This window comes from Pleurodeles waltl, chromosome 11 (assembly GCF_031143425.1).
Source record: "Pleurodeles waltl isolate 20211129_DDA chromosome 11, aPleWal1.hap1.20221129, whole genome shotgun sequence".
NCBI lineage: Eukaryota > Metazoa > Chordata > Amphibia > Caudata > Salamandridae > Pleurodeles > Pleurodeles waltl.
The window spans coordinates 802676203-802696082 of NC_090450.1; the positions used below are offsets into that span (position 1 = coordinate 802676203).

General features: G+C 40.9%; 1 protein-coding gene across 1 annotated transcript in view; it reads right to left on the reverse strand.

The window, feature by feature from the left end:
* Positions 1-19880, reverse strand: part of TPCN1 (two pore segment channel 1) — a 297893-nt gene that overhangs the window by 186144 nt on the left and 91869 nt on the right. The window contains exons 5-8 of the mRNA XM_069214538.1: positions 15262-15375; positions 14691-14821; positions 11812-11900; positions 5632-5666 (exon numbers count right to left, since the gene is read on the reverse strand). Of these exons, the coding sequence (XP_069070639.1) occupies positions 5632-5666; positions 11812-11900; positions 14691-14821; positions 15262-15375 (369 nt within the window). The remainder of the gene's footprint in view (positions 1-5631; positions 5667-11811; positions 11901-14690; positions 14822-15261; positions 15376-19880) is intronic.

The window sequence follows — 19880 nt, forward strand, 5'->3', positions numbered from 1 at the left end:
TGGAAAAGACCCTGCACCCGCAGCCCCCAGCACCTAAAGAAACGGAACTCCTGTGCAGGAGTGACCCCCAGGAGGCCCTCTCCCTTGCCCAGGTGGTGGCTACCCCGAGGAGCCCCCCCCTTGCCTGCCTGCAACGCTGAAGAGATCCCTTGATCTCTCATAAGAAACCATTGAAAACCCGACGCTTGTTTCTACACTGCACCCGGCCGCCCCAGTGCCGCTAAGGGTGTACTTTTTGTGTGAACTTGTGTCCCCCCCGGTGCCCTACAAAACCCCCCTGGTCTGCCCTCCGAAGACGCGGGTACTTACCTGCTGGCAGACCGGAACCGGGGCACCCCCTTCTCTCCATTGAAGCCTATGCGTTTTGGGCACCTCTTTGACCTCTGCACCTGACCGGCCCTGAGCTGCTGGTGTGGTAACTTTGGGGTTGCTCTGAACCCCCAACGGTGGGCTACCTTGGACCCAAACCTGAGACTTGTAAGTGATTTACTTACCTGACAAAAACTAACAAAAACTTACCTCCCCAGGAACTGTGAAAATTGCACTGTGTCCACTTTTAAAACAGCTTATTGTGTTTTATGTAAAAAGTATACATGCTAATGTAATGATTCAAAGTTCCTAAAGTACGTACCTGCAATACCTTTCAAATGAGATATTACATGTAGAATTTGAACCTGTGGTTCTTAAAATAAACTAAGAAAAGATATTTTTCTATAACAAAACCTATTGGCTGGATTTGTCTCTGAGTGTGTGTTCCTCATTTATTGCCTGTGTGTATGTACAACAAATGCTTAACACTACTCCTTTGATAAGCCTACTGCTCGACCACACTACCACAAAATAGAGCATTAGTATTATCTCTTTTTGCCACTATTTTACCTCTAAGGGGAACCCTTGGACTCTGTCCATACTATTCCTTACTTTGAAATAGTGCATACAGGGCCAACTTCCTACATGTAGGTTAGGAGGTCCCTGGGAAACTGTAGTCTCATTGGAGTACCACTGCTCATGCCGATGCCCACAATGTCTCAGTATCACACTCTTCTTGCCCAATCCGAAGCCACTAGGATGACTTGGGTCTGGTCACTCCTGATCTTTTTCAGAACTAGGGTCTGGTGAAAAAGGGGCAGAAGTATTGTGTTCCACTCCAGCTGAAATGCGTCTCTTAATAAGTGAAGTGGTAGAGGTACTGGGTTAGAATCAAGTTTTAATACTGCTTTTGGGATTTGAAATTGCAACCTGGTCATGTTCAATCAAAAAGAGTTTTCTGTCAGTACTGGTATCGTACTAGATCCTCTTCCAGCGCCAGTGAAGTACATGCTGGCATTTGTGTAGCAGGAACCAGTGAGGATTTTGGCACCAGGGTAAAAGTCTGAACCAGTGTCAGTGTGGGCCCTGTAAAGATCCCAAAGGGTCACAGATGGCGCCAGGTACAGACCCAGCAGCAGTAACCGAACTGGAGGCCTCTGTGGTTCTATGGGGACGGAAAACATGCTGTGGGAAAATCTGAATCACACAGAAAATTTGCAGCATGGCCTCCTGAATCTGCTACACGGCGGATGCAGCCTGAGGAATTTAGGATGCATGGGGAAAGGCTTAGGCCAGAGACCTTCAAGGGGTGCAACTGACATATTTGCACCTTCTCTTTAAAATCAGACTGGCTGGAATGGGTTGAGTCACAATTCACTTTGTTATGCTTGGACTGTGACTTACTTGAGGACTTTGAGCATGAAGTTGAGTGGTCATGGTAAAGGCCTCAGGACTGGGACTCGACCCATGATCTGGATCCAGAGCACAACATACATAGGCCACAACTGCGTCTTGTGTTCAACGACATACAGCTTTGCCTCACTGTCTCAAATCACATTCGGGTGCACAAGGGCAAACTTACCACATGACAGTCTCAAGGCCCAAGCCCAGACACACCTTCTTCCTGCAGTTGCGGCATGGCCTGAAATTAGTCATTTTGGGAGGGGGCATAGTTCCCTGGAACACTAGTGAAATAATTTTAGAACTCATCAGAAAAACTGACAAAGCTGGAAGTAGAGATCAAAATCAGCATCAGCAGTCACAGGAAGAAAGGAAATGACATCAGCGAACAGGGGTGGTGTTTGCATGTGACTATGCTCCGTGACTTTCATGGTGGTCTGGAGTCAAAGCAGAGCCGCACAACACCATCTAGTGGCATGCAAGAGCACTGCTATAGAGAAAGTTTTCTAGATTCAGTCTGGTACCCAGGGTGCATTCTAAGGTGAGGAATCTGAGGTTAGAAAAATCCATCAGTAATGAGTGATTTTGTGTAATGGGGAGGGAAAGTTAGCAATGGTGACATGCTGTTGACTAATTTCTAGAACTTACAGAGAGTAGTGATGCTGAATGGTGAGAAGCAAGAGTTGGTGGAGGAGGGCAAAAGGGAAGATTAAAGTCAAAGTATGTTTGCTACTCAACATTCTCCAAGACTCTGCAAAGTGGTATAAGCAGGGTGTCTAGGGTTAGACAGAGTTAAAGTGGTCCAGGCATGTGAGAATGGGTGTATGAGGAAGACATTCAGAAGACCTGAAGGAGAAAACCTAAAGCAAAAATCTGCTGTTGATGGGAAGATGGGAAGAGTACATGTAGAATGTGGTCAAATATAATAGTTACAAGCAAAGGTGGGAAAAGGTTTTGGAGGAGACAAATCATTAAAAAAGGTATGGATTAGATGCAGCAGGAAGAGTTGGGTGAGAATAGAGCTCCATTAAGCTCTAAATCAAGAGTGTAACTTACTTTACTTGTAGATCGGTGTTGTAAGGTTCATGATACTGAAGTGCTGAGTAGAGTCATGATGGGGACCCATCAAGCTGTAGTACTTGGATGGTGCTTACCTTGGGGACCATTGTGTGTAAGTTAAAGGTGCCAAAGTGGTGAATAAAACTATGATGATGTACTAGATGGGTGGTGTATATCTTGCAGAGCCAAAATAAACTATAATACTGGGTAGTGCTCTGCTTAAGAGCCAAGGGTAACTGATAAGTACACCATGAGGTATGCTTTAGCGACTTTTGATGCTTGATGATCTATTACTGCGTGGATAGCAGCTTATGGCTAGTGACAATGGTCCCTTTGGGGCTCTGGCTGCTCCTCCTGCAGTTGATCATTATAAAGTTTCTGAAAATATGGTACTGTTGAGTGCTGGCCATCATATCATCATGTGTGGATCCCTCCGCCTGTCCTAACAGGGAAAGCTCAACCATATACAAGTTAAAATAAACTTCAATAGATCTCGATTACACATGTGACCCACAAATTATGAAAGCCTTGCATTATCTTTATGGTGGGGCTTTGGAAGAAACCTTCTGCAGAATAAAAATGTATTTTTCTATGCTCTTCTTGCACTTTTTTTTGTGTGCAAGCATTTCCTTGGCAGTTCTGCCAAGAGTTTGTTCTACTTTGTCGATGTTCACATTATTTTAAAACAAAGGACTCTCCTTCCAGGGAAGCTGTCAACTAATGTCCACACATTAAAGCTCTATTCTAGGTTAAGAATACCCAGAATACTTCAGAGCACATTTGTTTTGGACAGATCCTCTTTGGCAGCTGAGCTTCTAACCAGCTACACCAATGTGAGGAGGAGGGAAAAGGGGGCAATTTAAAAAAAAAAGAGGTTAAGGTTTACTGTGCCTTCATATCTGCTATTGTAAAGGGGGCTTTCATTCGCAGAACTTAACAATGCTTATGTCTGTTTAACCTATCCACAATGCTACTTCCAAAGCTTTAATTTAAATCATAAATGAAGGCACTTCCAAAACAAAAAGAACATTGGGGCAAAAGTTAGTGCTATGAAAATGCGAGCTGTTGTAACTAGCATAGACTCTGTGCCAGTAACCATGTTTTTTTCTGTGTTTTACAGCAACAGTGGAGTCGCAAGTGATCAGATTTGCAAATAAAAAGGATAAAGACACCCTTTTCTAATGCAGTCTTTTTATATGTGTAGATGTTACATTTATTTCTCGAAATTCCATCAAAAGTATTTCTTCTTTTATATATTCATGTAAATATCACGCACTGTACAAAAAAGGTAAAAATCGAAACAGACTGAAATCCACTGAAAAGCAGCACTTTTTGGGCTTCTTGGAAACGTTTTACTATAGACAGCTGCTAAATTGTCCAAAGATGAGAATCACATAGGTATGAAATGGACTTACCATGCTATCTGCAAAAAACTAGGTTATACTGTAATCCTGAGCCTCCATCTATAAAGTCTTATCCTAGACCATGCTGCATCATGTTGACCTCTTTCATTACATCTCTCTTGATAATCTTTTAGAAGCAGGCCTTACATCATCTTGAGAGCCCTCTTTGACTTCCTCTATTCTATCCCTCAGAAGATGTCTTAAAAATGAATAAAATACAGTAATGACTTAAATTCTTTTTTGTAGTCTAGAAATGTTGAGATCAATTAGATAACATAATTCTGTAAACTCAGTTTTGTTTGCAGTACATGACACCATCTTCATTTTGTATAGTTCCCATTGATTTATTACTCTAAACATAAAAGTGTGCACCTGTCAAGACTAAATCATATGAGCTACTCATCTGAACACTATTTTGGCCAGATTATGAGTGGTGTATGGGTGAATCATCTATCATAAAACCATTACCCCGGCATAACCTAGTTGCAGCAAATACCTACTATTCCATGTTTTCACTTGGAACTGAGACATAATATGCAGACTATTTTTGCAGCACTGAATTCTGTGTATTTTGACTTTTTAATGGGCCTTTTACCCCAGTAAATGTATGCTGTCAAAATCTGATTGGAAAAAAGGGTTGTTAAGACAATTATCACACAACTCAGAATTCTGATCCATGCCAAAACACCTGTTTTCCACGTTATCAGAATTCAATCACCAGTTTGAAATCATGACCTTTATGTTTTACTTATTGCTTTCTTCAAGGTATGAGCTTTGTTACTAATCGTGTTGTCTTCTATTAAAAGGCAAGCATTGCCTTGCAGCCCGTCTGCAACATCGCTGCCTCTTCCAAGTATGTTGTGGTACAGTTAGCAGACATCTACAGCCAATTAGGGGCAGACATCTACAGCCAATTAGGGAGTTTAGACCTCTATTTATTACCCTGGTACAGAGACCATATACCCAGCCAACAAGCATCCTGTTTGCAACATAGTCAAGGGTCTAGTTGAAATCAAAGTATACCACACTATACAACATAGTCAAGGGTCTAGTTGAAATCAAAGTATACCACATTATGCAAGTATCAGTGTTTAAATTCCCAGGTCACGCAGTCAAAATAAGCTACCAATTTTATTTTCAATAAAGCATTTTAAATATTAGTGTCCTTAGCAGCTTACTGCTGGACATATGTGTGTACACAAACACTAATACTGGTCTTCAGTAGCACTGGCAGCACTCTGATCATAAAAACATTTGAGACTGTATTTTGGGCACAGCATCTTTGTTCTGTTCAAGACAACCAGAGGAAAACCATCTGGCATTCCCCAGTGCTTGTAAAATTGTTGCAAAAGGTTTATAAGGCAGATAAATGGTTAAAGATGTAAGAGCTACTTCCTGAAAATGTCAAATGACTTGTTTATAGTAATACAAAAAGAAAACAAAAGTAAGCGGTACTTACTGGATCTGCAGGGTTAGGAGAAAACAAATAAAATCCTGGAAAAAAAGAATATTAAGAAATATGTGAGTTTCAGAACAAAAGTGTTTCATGACAAAAGAGCACTATCACAGGGTACCAAATATTAAGAATCAACCGCTCAGGCAATTAGGTAGAGGAAAGTGCCCTGCAGAAGCCCCCAAACACCCCACTACCCCGAAACGCTGGATTTTGTGTATAGACACTACTGTTACAGAGTCTTTTCACTCTTTCACTGGAGTAGTTCTCAAAATCAGACCTGGCTGGACTGAAACTGCTCAAACTACCAGACATTTTGGGTGATAATGGAGGAATATTGAGTAATTTACACTTTTCACATAAAACAATCCTAGATCTTTTTTATTTTATTGACCTACATATATTCTAATTACTAGCAAGTCAAAGACTTTGTAAAATAGTTCGTACTGCTTTGTTTCTATGTTCTTTCATTTACTGAATATAGAATAGTGAACTTTTCATAAATCTCAAGATGACCCATATTGTGCGAATCACTCATCTAGTTCCTTTTTTTCTTTATACATCCAGTGCTACAAGTACTAAAATGCAATTTGACAATGCAAAACTGCATGCCCCGGAATGCTAAGATTGAAACCAAGGCTGGATAAGTTACTCTTGTAGGAACACCACGAGTCAGTAGCAGCTTTTTATCCAACATTAATTTTCATGCTGACAGTTTCAGTCCTATACTTCCCATACTTAAGTAAAACAACAAATCAGAGTACAAACTGGTGTAATTAAAAAGGCAGTGTAGCTGAATGCTGGCATAAGGTTATTACCCACTGAATAAGAGAACTTTTACGGAAACAGTTAGCAAACAGTGACTTGGTAGTAGCATAGGTGTTTTATAATCTGTAAATGCAATGTGCGAATGTATTTTCTTTTTTAAATTTCTAACTAAAAAAACAGCAAGCCTTTGTGAAATGTTATTATATTGATGTCACTTTGTTTTTAAGGAATGGGGAGATTGAGTGATTGGCCCAAAAACACAGGATGGAGGGACTCAAACCTGGATCCCTAGTTCCAAAGTCAACAGTTCTGGCTGTTACGCCACATCCTCGCCCATTCTTGAATTTTGAATTGCGTTAAATGTATATGATATGTGCCATTTTGCATAACTTGAAATTTCGTATGATTGTTCACCTCATGCAACTGGTTTGAGTGGTAAGTTACATGTACAGCATATATAAATGCTTTGATTTCAGATAGGATTGCTCTTTAAAGCCAAAAAGCAAAGTGCTTCAAAAAAAGTCTTAAAAAATAATTTTTTCCTTGGGCATTTAGCCAAGGGCCGTAGGTGAATACTACCACACAGGTTACTGGCACCACACTTTTCATGTCTGATGGTACGATCAGTCTGACTCTTTAAAGCAATGACTTGCACCAGATGAACAACTATTCCTTGAATTAAAAATATTAATTTGTTTTAGCCCTGTTCAAATGGGAGTTAAAGAGAAAGCAGTATTGGAGAAGCATGAGACAGAGTGGATGGCATCTGGTTAGTCAGTTTTCGTTCTGCCAGCAAATACGAAGACTCTATGCTCCTTGTCAGCTACGTGGTGGACAAAGTGATCTGGTGACTGCCTGTAGGATGTGGGGAAGGAAGAATATCCCGGAATAACTTGTGGCATGGGGAAGCTGTAAGTATCAAAGATGATCAGATTTCAGCCACTGCCATTTGCCATAGGCCAGTCAATCATATTTCGCACACTGTGACAGTCAATAGAGAGACCAGCCATATGTAAATCGACCCTGGCCCTCCTCCAATATTAACAGTCCGGATTTAGCTGCATCGCCAGATCTGCTCTAGACTATAAAACAAGCAACCCCAGATCGTTTTTAACCATCGCATTTGGGTTTTCCACAGCTCTAAGCAGGGTCTACTCTAGGGCAGTGCGACCAGGGCAGTTAGAAATGACAGATTTAACAAACATTGGCAAAGCCAATAGGTCTTGCTTATTGCAAGAGCTATTGGTTTTGCTTATGTGTTTCGCCATGTTGTACACCAGCATGTCTGCTGTTCAGCATGGTTATAAGTTTGTGGCGTAGAGGAGGGTTGCATAGAGTGTCAGAGTGGAATGGCAGAGAGTGGAGTAGAGAGTTGTAGAGTTGAGCGGTACAGTGTTGTGTATTGGAGTGGCATAGTGTATTGGAGTGGCATAGTGTGGAGTCGGGTACAGTGGCATACACTGGAGTGGCTTAGAGTGGACTGGTGTAAAGTGCATTCACACAGTGTTGCAGAGTGCAGTGGCAGTGAATGCTGTTGCATTAAAGTCAGGGGCGTACAATACAGTGGTGTAGATTAGAGTAGTGCATAGTAGAGTGCAGTGGTGCAGAGTCGAGTGGTGCAGAGTGGAGTAGTGCAGACTGGAGGGAGTGGTGCAGAGTAGATTGGCACAGAGGAGAGTGGGGCAGGATTGAGTTGAGCGATACAGAGGGCAGTGCTGAGGAGTAGAGTTGAGTGGCATAGAGTGGTGCAGAGCAGCACAGCGTAGAGTATAGTGCCTTTGAGCGCAGTGGCATAAAGCACAGTAGTGTAGAGTGGAGTAGTGTAGCATAGAGTGGTGTAGAGTTCAGTGGCGGAGAGTGCAATGTTGTAGAGCAGAGTGTCAGAAGGTGGTGGGTTAGAGTGCTGTAGAGTAGAGTGGCATAGAGAGCAGTGGTGAACAGTACAGTGATGTAGAGTGCAGTGATAGACTGTAGTGGCAGAGTGCAGTTGTGTGGCGTGCACTGGCGTGGAGTGCAGTGGTTAAGAGTAGAGTAGAGCAGAGTGAAGAGACGTGGAGTGGCGCAGAAAGGATTAGAACGACGTAGAGTGAATTGGCATAGAGTGCAGTGGCATAGCGTAGATTGTTTCAGAGTGTTTTGGTGTTGAGTGGTGCAGGGTAGAATGCAGTTGCATGGAGTACAATGGCGTTGAGCAAAGTGGTGTAGCGTTCAGTGGCCTATAGTGTAGTGCTGCAGAGTTGATTTATCGTGGTGTACAATGGATTGGCACAAAGTGCAGGGGCATCGAGTTGAGTGTTACAGAGTAAAGTGCATTGGCATAGAGTGTACTGGCACAGACTGCGGTGACACAGAGTGCTGTGTTGCAGAGAGGCGTAGAGTACAGTGGCATAGAGAGGAGCTGTAAAGAGTAGATTGGTGTGGCCTAAACTGGAGTGGCGAACAGTGCAGTGGTGTAGAGTGGCGAAAAGTGTATTGGCATAGTGTGAGGTGGCCAAGCGCACTGGCATACACTGGAGTGAACATTGGAGTGGTCTGGCATAAAGTGGAGTGGCATAGAGTGGAGTATGGATGGTATGGTAGCGCACTACCATTAGATACAACAGATTTTCAATCGAAATGACCATTACATTTTTACAGACATATAGTTTTAGTAATAAAACTGTACAGTGCAGAGATGAAAATCATTAAAATATTTGTTTCCAACACATTTCAGAAATAACAAAAATTTCCTTTATTTGTGTTCCTAATATATTCTGAAATGCTTATGCAGTTTTTTTTAATGTTGTTGTGTGCTGGTAAAAATGTCTTTCAAACCCCAAGTATCCAGCAAGATTGTCACACAAATCCTCTACCTTTGAAGTCAGAGAAAGAAAAGTAAACAAGCACCCTCGGAAGACACCGGCTGGCATTTGACCTTGGTCTTCAAATACACAGCAAATGTGACAAGATAAGAACAAGATTTAAAGGTCTGTTTACAGAGCAGGAGTTTGTAGAAGAATCCAGTAAACATGGTTTAGGCAACGGGAGCAACAAACTGAACCTAGAGGGCCTAAAGCAAATAAAGCCTTCAAATAGAAAGCCTGAAAATGTGAGTTACAAACCACAAAACCAATGGTAATCAACAGGCAGAACACATTCCTAGCTCAACTTTCTGAAAGTCCCCAAGATGTCTTTAGCAAGCAAGACAGCTGGGCTGTCTGGTAGGCTGCAACCTCAAAATCACCTTCTGTACAGTTCCTTGTGTGCCCAGAAATGTTTAGGCAAAAATAAAAATATCAAGATAACTCTGATGATTAATGTTCGTGCTGGACAGAGATCATATTTTTGTCTAGTGGCAGTTACCACTAATAAGGTAGCACAGAGATTGATATCTCTTCTGAAAATAAAGTGTACCACGCAAATTACGAAACTGTAATTTATGTGGATCACTCAGAAAGTTACAGCTTATGTAACAGAGATCCTTTTGTTATTCACAGTTCATAAGTTACAATACTAATAAAGCACATTGAGGTATTAACTGTCAAAGGGCTGCATGCAAACTGTAAGGTACAGGTTAGAACATTATGTAATTTTCCACAGTCTTAATATCCTAATGTCGCTAAAAGGGGTTCATTTGGATGGAAATACATTCTTATTAGTTAAGTCAACAACTGTGGTACGATCTAAAACCTGAGTTTGTGCTTCACCAGACCAAACACTCTTGAAATATACTGCCTACTAATATCAGAGACATGTGACTCCTAAACCTTGTAATCATTATGGTCTTTTGTAAAATCCCCTATAGACTGATTTACATATTATGATTCATTGGTGGCTCTGTATAACATATGTGATGTAAAGTGTTCTGACACCCTGCACAGGTAAGAGTAGTGCAATAAACCAAATGAAATGCAGGAGAGAGCGGAGCTATGGACAATTGAGGAGCACCGATGGAGCATGGTATTGAAGGGGTTTGGGCTAGGCGCCAACTAAGACTGTCGCACTGAGCGCCACCAGAGCTAAAGCCATTCTGGCTGTTAGTAACCTCATGTTACTCTAACCGGTCTATCCTTCAAAAGCATTGTGCATTATGTATCTGCCTTTGACTAGCCTAGCCAAACAACTACTTTGCTCCCCGGAGAGGCCTACAAGAATCCGGAAGGGAGCTCTTTTTTCTCTACTGACTCTTTTGTTATCAAACTCTTTACCACTTCGGCTGACCCTGAAGTGAGATGTCTAGAAAGAGGACAAAGGACAATCCTGAAGGATGTAGTGTAGGAACACATTTGGTAAATGCCAAGCTGTGCAACCCCCCTTAACTCCTTTCCCACGGTGAAATAGGAGCCCATCCAATAGATTAGAGAAAGGCTTCCTACTGAGCTTGCTGTGACTATCTCAGTTTTTGGATAGCTCTAGCCCTACCCCAGACGATTGCAGCTTACCTGGAGACAGCCAGAGGTGAGCTATTTACTTTTGCTCAGTTCCACGTGCACAGTTCTTGCATGCTAACCTCCGCTGCAGAATCGCCTTGTTTCCTGACATTCTCTGCTACTCACTGCCTCTCAACTCATTCTGCAATGCGTCACTTATTTTGCTGCACTGTAAATGTACAATCACAAATACCACTGCGAGAGATAAATATGTGTGTGTTTTTATGGAATCTCGTTTTATATTTTATAGTACTCTTGTGCCCCAGTCTGACTGACCTAAAACTCAGTGCATTAACTTGCAGGTATTAGTTCTCGCGCACGTGCACTTGAAGGATCTTGCGGCATTGCCATAGGGGATGTGGATATTTTAATTCCAAGCCTCTATAAACTCAGGGGCACAGGTTGTGAGACTTTTTGTACCAAAGTGTGCACCAAAGGCAGTGCCAGCATCCTGAATTACACACCTATATTTGTACTCACTACTACTCCCAGGTTTAACTCCTATTTTCACTGTGGCACTGTACTCAAGCTGCCTCTTACTGACAGGCCAAAAATATCGGAAACCAGTCTGAAGTTAGTTGTGTTACCTTCTAGATAAAACCCCGCCTAACAGTTTGGGTTGGACTGATCCTTTTGGGGCAGGGCCAAATCAGATTTGCATAAGGCTGGTCTCAGTCTCTAGAGGCGTAACAAGCAAAAAAGATTAGAATTATTCTCCAATAATGATTAAAGTATAATATCCGCCAACTGTTTTTTTCTGGTAACTTCAGTCATTCTTCAAAAGTCATATCTCATCAAACGATATACAAAATGCGAGACCTGGTGACACGCACTTGTCTCTTCAGGACCACAATACCCATGTAATTAAATCAATTCCCCTGATTGATGATTGCAGAATATTCTGGTCCAAAGGCCAAAGGGATGTAAAGCATCTGCTATCATAGTTACATTTGCTGAAATGCCTGTGTTGTGAAATCTAATAACACAGTTGCAGCTGCTTTCAACTCACCTAGAATGGCAAAGATCACCATGAAAAACAGAAGTAGAAGAAGGATATCGATGAATGGCGGGAGGGACTGGAAGATCTGACGTAGGTTCCTGCAACAGGCAGATATGTCAGACATAGTCAAGGTTAGCACACTAGATAACTTTAAATAATGTATTCATTCACAAAAGTAGGTACTAGTTCCAACAGTAACACGTCGTTTATCTCATTGCTACCATTCTCAACTCTTTCAAGAAGGCCAAATATCATTGCTCTCATTCTTTGTGATTTAAAGCTGCCAAATGAAGAAATCTAGCCAGTAGAGACAAGAAGTGTCCAAAGGGGATGGCATGATTTGGTACTGTATGAAATTGAACAGATAATCATTGCGTCCATCACTTGTGACGATTCATTGACATTTGTGAATATCCCAAGTTACCTCTAATGGATTCTCATTAACTCACAGATAGCACTTACACAGACACTGAACTCCAATAGCTCTTTCAGAGATCCAGTTAGAGCTGCATTCACAGCGAGCTCCTAGGTTAGTTCTTAGAGGCCTTTCATTTATACAAATCAGACCCTTTCGTGTGTAGAAGAAAGTTTCAGATATTTTACTAAATGTGATAGTACCTGCAGAAACACCTGAATTACGACCCTCTCCGACAAGGTATGTGGATCCTCAGTTAATCTGAACATGACCTTATGAAAGTTGAAATCTGCAAATTTGCCAACTTTCTACTGGAAATACAGATAGGACTTTCTCTGGTCTCAATCAGAATCCTAATTCATACTAACATATGATCTTCTTTGACTGCTCAGATTTTATCCTAAGCAACATTTGAGCTGACTGACTGTGACATGCAGTAGGAATGCTTGTAGGAAAGTACCACAAGCCAGTCCAGCCTCCTACAATGCTAATCTAGGAAAATATGGGTCGACACTGCAATAAGTATTTACATTTCATCTTCAAAACACTGAAGAATGTTCAACACCAGAGTCTAACACACCGTTGGCTTCCTCATACTCTAAATGCCTCCTCCTTTTGGTTGAGGTCTACAGTGAGAGAACAACCGCATATGCAGTGTGATCTACAGCCAAACCAGACTTCTTACAGCACCTGCATGAAATGGTGCATCTCCTGTAGACCAACATAGTCTTTCTTCCTGGATGACACACACTAAGTCCAGTAGGGGTTTAGGATGTTCTGCATATCCAGATAGCTATATATGTGAAATAAAACTTCCTAAATACAGAACAGAATAGGTACAGAGAGAATATATGTGTGTTGTAGTAATGTCAAGTGCATTTTGTACCTAAGGCCAGACTGTACGTTTCTGCAATTGATAATGGGTACTTTTGTGCTATATGTGCTTGAAATAAAGCTCTGCATAATTACCAGATTTATGCCTTGTGTATAATATTTGTATCACATTTCTTTAAGTCTGAGGGCAAGGCAAATTTGGTTAGCATTTCAAGTTAAACTTCTTAAAAGATAAATTAATTTGCTGCATTTTACTACCTGTGATTGATCCGAAGAGGAAATCTATGCCACGAAAAATGACTTTGTGTTCTCGGATTAAGGTTTGTGCTATGTGTGACATCACAGCCTAGAGTTAATATGAGACGTCTTACCTTTCTTTATGATAACAAAGACTTGATGGGTCCATGTCATGGATGTGAAAACAAATATATTTTGGTTCTTTAGACACACAGATGAGTGCCAGGGCTCAGTGCCAATGTGAAGCAAATCAATGTCCTTAAAAGTGACCAACACATGCTAAAAGTGAAACGTGTGACAATGAGCCATCCATTATAAACAGCTGTCCAGCTAGAAGACAGGTTTGAGTAAGTTCAGCTCAATCTCCAAGTGAAGCAAAACTGATAGACCCAACTAAGGAATACAGGTTTGAGGGCGGTGTCATCCCAAATTCCTTCTCGATTATTTATTATATGATGAAACACAAATCCCTCCTCCCCTAAAATCACGTGGTATGGGAAATATTTCCAAGTGATAGGTGTCAACTAACCTATATTATTTGAATTTGGATCTTTGCTTGGGTCTTACAAGAATAGATAAAACATACCCTGCTGATAAATGCATGATGTATAATGTTGTAAAATCACTGTGCTACTTGATGCATTCTTATTGAAATGAGAATCCCACACTTAATATACCTGAGAAAGAACTCGTCTCATTCCTTGAAGGCCACTACACCTCTGAATCCTGACGCATAGATACCTTTAGTCAGATCCCCATCCACCTGTACTCCAGATAAATAAATGGCAAAATAACCTTTTAGTTGTCCTTCTGAGTTTGTCATCCAACAATGGCGCTATATCAGTGGCTTGGAAAGACAACCAAAGTGGAGCATCTTTGCTGGTAATTCAGAGGTTTCCAAAAAAGTAAATCATCATTTTATCCGACAAACATATGACTAGGCAGGAGCTCGAGGATTCTTCCAACTTCGACGTTACCTAGACAATCGCAATCTGGTCTGGAAAAGGACCCTAAAGCAACAAACCTAGTGTATTTCAATTTTGCAATGTGCCCTTCTAAAGAAGGACAGTTTAGAGACTGTACTAGGAGCAGGTCATTTCCTAGTTAATAAGAGAGATCTCTTTTCTAGTCAGCATTATTGTCCCTGAAAAAAGCACACAGCGACAACATGACTGCTTCATTCAATAAAAACTCTATGAGCACTTACTTCCTCCGGGAAAACACCTAAACCCCATTTACAGCCAATGCAAGTCAATTATTTACCCCTCATGTTAACCTTCTTACACAGACAATTCTTTTTTTTATTTTTAAATCGACCCTGCCTGCTAAAATCCTGAATTTCTATGAGTTTTCACTTATCACTCACTGAAAATACTGTCAGTGAATGTGACTTTATTCTTACCTTCGCACCGCTCCACTGTATCGACAGTCCACCAAGAAGATTGGTCGCAAAGCACGTGTCACTCGAACGTGCGAGGTCTGACGCACAAGCACAACAATCGCTTCAACGAACATCACCAGCAGAACACAAGCCTGTGTTGCAAAACATGGGAAGGGCAAAAATGTATTGTCCAGGGCATAAATATCACACATCCTTCATTAGTACTAATCCCTGTGTAACAGAACTTAAGGCCTGATTTAGGCATTGGCTGGAGTGCTTACTCCATCACAAGGGTGACGGATATCCCATCAGCAGTAATCTAAATCCCATTATATCCAATAGGATTTAGATTTTGGAGGATGGGATATCCATCACCATTGTGACGAAGTAACCCCTCCGCCAGTATCTAAATCAGGCCTTTTTCTGGCATCAGAGGCAGTGCTAAACACCAGCACTATGAGCAGCTACTAAAGCTAGAACTAACATTTTACAAAACTGCATGCAACCCATGACCTGCAAGAGCTCCCCTTTGACACAGATATATATTTTGCTAACCAGTGAATGGGTAAGCAAGGGCAAGAGCAGAACTTACCTTGACCATTGTTCTTTTGTGCCTGACAAAGGTGCGACACCCAAGCCATCTCATTTTCATACCCAGTTCAAAGACAACCACCACCAGGGCAAACAGTTCAAGTGTAGCATGGACCTGTAATTGGAACAGAAATGTGATGCACTTATAATGGTAGACACTTGATGCACACTACTACCCACCAGATGACAAAGACAGCCAGAGCTGTCAAACAGGATTATGCAGAGTAGTAATGCTGAAGCTCAGCAAGAATGCACCACATTGTAACTCTAATCTCAAACACCCAAATAACTACCTACACACATGTGGTTACCACAGAGATAGTCAATAAAGCAGAGTACACCCAGCGCTTCAGTGTCATTTTTCCCCACACTCACTCTCCCTAAAGTGAAAGCACCTTAGTACTTCAGACTCACACGCCACATACTCACAAATTCAGGCTGAGTTCTACCCAGTAGTGCAGTGGCACGAATTCCACAGCTACTGCCACATACTCACAAAGGAGTTCTACCCAGTAGTGCAGTGGCACGAGTTCCACAGCTACTGCCACATACTCACAAATTCAGGCTGAGTTCTTCCCAGTAGTGCAGTGCCACAAGTCCCACAGCCACTGACGCTAAGCTCAGTGATCACCATTATCTCAAGTCTCACGTATCACACTCATTGACGCTAGGCTGAGTGCTTTCAAGTAGTTCACTGATCTAGGTCTCACAATGACTGACAGTAAGCTACAACTCTCCCAGTCTCAAGGGTGCCACACCCACTAATAGGAGGATGAGCACTCTAGTGCTGCAGTTTCATGCACTCCACATTTACTGTCAACCAAACTGAATGCTCTCTAGTCAGAGTACAATACACACTGACACTATGCAGAGCTCTACCCAGTACGTTAGTTTCTAAATTTCCACAGTCAATCACACTAGCTGAACAATCCCCAGTTTATCAATCTCATGAGTCCTGCACTCGACGACACTAATGTCAATGGCCCAAAGTAATTCAGTCTCATTAATCACCCACTCATTGACAATCATTTGAGTGATCCTCCATTTTTTCAGTCTCATGAGGTCCACACTAATCAACACTATCTTGATGATCATCAGTACTTCAGCCACATCAGGACTACTTTAATGACGTTAAGTGGTGTGTTCCTCAATCTATTGGTTCCATCATGACTCAGACTAAGCAGAATCATTCCTAGTACTTCCATTTCATGGTACCACACTCGACAATACTGTACGAGCCCTCCCAGTCGCACAATGATATTCAGCTGAGCATTCTAGTGTTTCAGCCTCATGTCTTCCACAATATCGGACACTAAGCGGAGTACTTCCCCCAAAGTTTCTGGTGCATCAGTTTAATGCTCACAGAAGAAAACTGATAAATACCATGAACTTCAGTCTCTTGGGCTCCAAACTGTGAGATAACAGCACCCTGTAATATAGTCTTAAAGATCCCTACTCACAAGCTTAAAAGCAAACTATTTTCTGTAATTTAGTCTCCACTGCTAGTAACTAATTAATATGAGATAGCAGTCATCCTGTCTCACTCAGGGCAGGTGTTGTGCAGAGGGCCCCCCCTGGAGGGGGGCTTCAGGGCCTTTTTTATGCCACTGGTGGTAATGTGTGCTTTTTGAACATTTTTTTCTTTTTGCCAGTGTTTGTTACAATGGTGAGGGCCTTGCAGCACCCACAACAATAAAGTATTACAAAAGCCATGTCAAAACAAGACACACATTGACAAAACCAAAAGTCTCACAAAAAATGTTGGATCACTTGGCTTTGCCAGTGCTTGTTTATTTTCATGCTTCCCATAATCTTGTTGAAAATGGCTACACTGATTTTCCAATAGGATTTATTTTGGATGTACTAGCATGCATCAACACATTTTACTAAATGAAGCTTCAAAGAAATAGCACCAAAAATTTCATAGTAGTGAAAATGTTTTTTATTTTTTTCCTACTTGCATGTTTTTTTTAACAATTTATTTTGAAAGCAAATAATCACCACTCTTGCTTACAAGCTTCTGCAAACTTCTACATCTAATCAGACAGCATTCTGTGAGTATTATACTTAGCCTCATATTGTTAACCTTTTCAAACGTGTGTACACTTTTTTTTCTCTCCACTGTCAATAGTGGAGTGTGAACTTAAAACATTTATTTACAGCGCACACCCTACTAATGAAGGTTTTGCAATACAATTTCATTAACATATGGTCACATATTACCTCAACTGCAGAGTAGTCCCCTTCTCTGTAATCTGGCAGCCAAAGGGTTTGTGCTGCAGGATGTTGGGTCTACTTGTCCCAAGGACAAGATAAACATGAAAACTTGTTGCCCTTGACCCCAAACAATATGTCCCGGGTGTTGGGCGATATGAATGCCACATCCCTGCATGGTCCGAAGGTTTAAAGATCATGGGTATTCCCATAATGTCTTAATGCAAGCCAAACAAAAGATGTGCAACATCACACGAGAGCACACTCTTCAAGGACAATCTACAGAACAGAAATAGGAATTCCAGCCCTACACCTAGAGTGATTACAACTTGTAACTGCAAGTCTTACCAGATGAAATCTACCCTTAAGCCGAATTGGGGTCTAATCAAAACTGACCCAGTAATTGGTGATATCATTGGTAATGCACCGTCGATAACTTAAAACAGACCCAGCTCCTTAAGGGATAAACATGTCTTATAGTTATCAGGAGGACATGGCATTAGTTTCATGGGGCCGTGACCGTGGTGGCTTTTTTGTTTGCAATTTGTGTGAAGCTTGTACGAACAACTGCAGTCGGAAGGAGTACACCATGCTCAAGGGCAGAAAGAAGCACATTTCTAAATTCATAATGTGCACCACAGAGTTTGTAGTATGTCCTAGAGTGCCCATGTGACTTAAAATATATAGGCAGTAGAAAATTCCCATTGAAAAAGAGGATTTTAGAACATCAAAGGGCAATCAAAAACCGTGATCTCATCGACCCAGTGGCGAGACACTTTGATGCAGCGTGCAATGGGGATGATGGGCAGTTAACATTTTTGGGCATTGACTGTGTTATGAAACATATCAAGGGAGGAGACAGAGAGAAATGTCTATGTATCTTAGAATCTAGATACATAATTGATCTGAGCACAAAGACACTTAATGGCCTTAACAGTGAAGAGGAAATGGCAACACATATTGGAGATTGCGATATATGTATGAGGGATACCTATAAATTAAATGACTTCTATTGCAGTTTTTAAATTAAACAGGGTATTTGTTTATTTCCTTTGGAGTCACTTTAAGGGTAACCTTTATGGGCACTACCATACCTATTGGATTTAGTGGTTGGGTAGACTCTATTTGGAATGGGGGATTGTGTCTGTAAACTGAGCATGATTTGATGCCTTAGGCATTAGCCTTTACATGGTTTGTGCAATGCAGGAACAAGTCTGACTTAATTGCCAGTAACCGGATTAGTCTGTGAATCAGTGATTTTCAATATGGTCCTCTTTCTCCCGAGATCCCAACATCTGGATGTTGTGTAAAGCGCTTATCCTCTAGATGTAGGGTCACGAAAATGTTATCCAAATGATATGCAGTATGAGATGTGCTCCCGCCACTTGTTCTTTTTTTTCTCCATAATTTCACAATTTTTTCATATTTTCATCTTTTTGATGGTTTTAGGATATTTTCACTGGATGGGCTCTCATGAATTATATAAATTATTTGGTGTAATTGCTTATAGGTCACACGCATCGGTTATGTGCACTTATGGGGATCCTATTTCACTGAATTGCTTGATTTGGATGCTATTGTTTGAAGGGATGTGCTGGAGGTTGCACACATTTGTTATTTGCCTTTATGGAGATCCCATTTCAATGAATTATTTGGGGTGTTAAGAGCGCAGCATGTACATGAATTTTACATCGTTGGTGAACTGAAGTATTTCTTCTATATTTATGATGATTGTATGATTATGAACAATGTGTGCTTGTTTACAATTTTGAGATGCCTATGATACATTAATAGGTAATTTACGATACCTCATATTTTATTTATTTGTAGCTTAACATAATAATTAAATAAATTATGCTGTTAGTATTTCTTCTATTGTTGTTATGTTGCCGGTATATTTTGAAGGGAATTAATGCACTCATCTAACTTCACAAAGGCTTGTAGCCAAAACACGGTTAGCACAATAAATCACTGGTGCGACTATTTGGAGTGTTGCTACCTTTTTTGCCCAGGAAATGACATTGGGGATCTGGATTTTGTACTTTCATTGATGGTGACTGCTACCGCTGCTGGCACCGGCACCGTGAGGCAGGCGTAAGGCACTGAAGCAGCAGTGTGTGGAAACTTGATAAATATATATATATATATATATATATATATATATATATATATATATATATATATATATGTATACACACACACACACACACACACACTGATTAAATGTTAAATCATATATAAAAATACTTCATTCTAAAATATTTCTATAACTTTTTAATTACAAATAAAACTTTTAAAATAATTAACCTCACTTAAGTTAACTCTGTACATAACTTAGTAATTTTAATACATGAGATATGAACACTTTAGGTGGGAACTTTTTAGAAAATCTTTATAAAATAATTA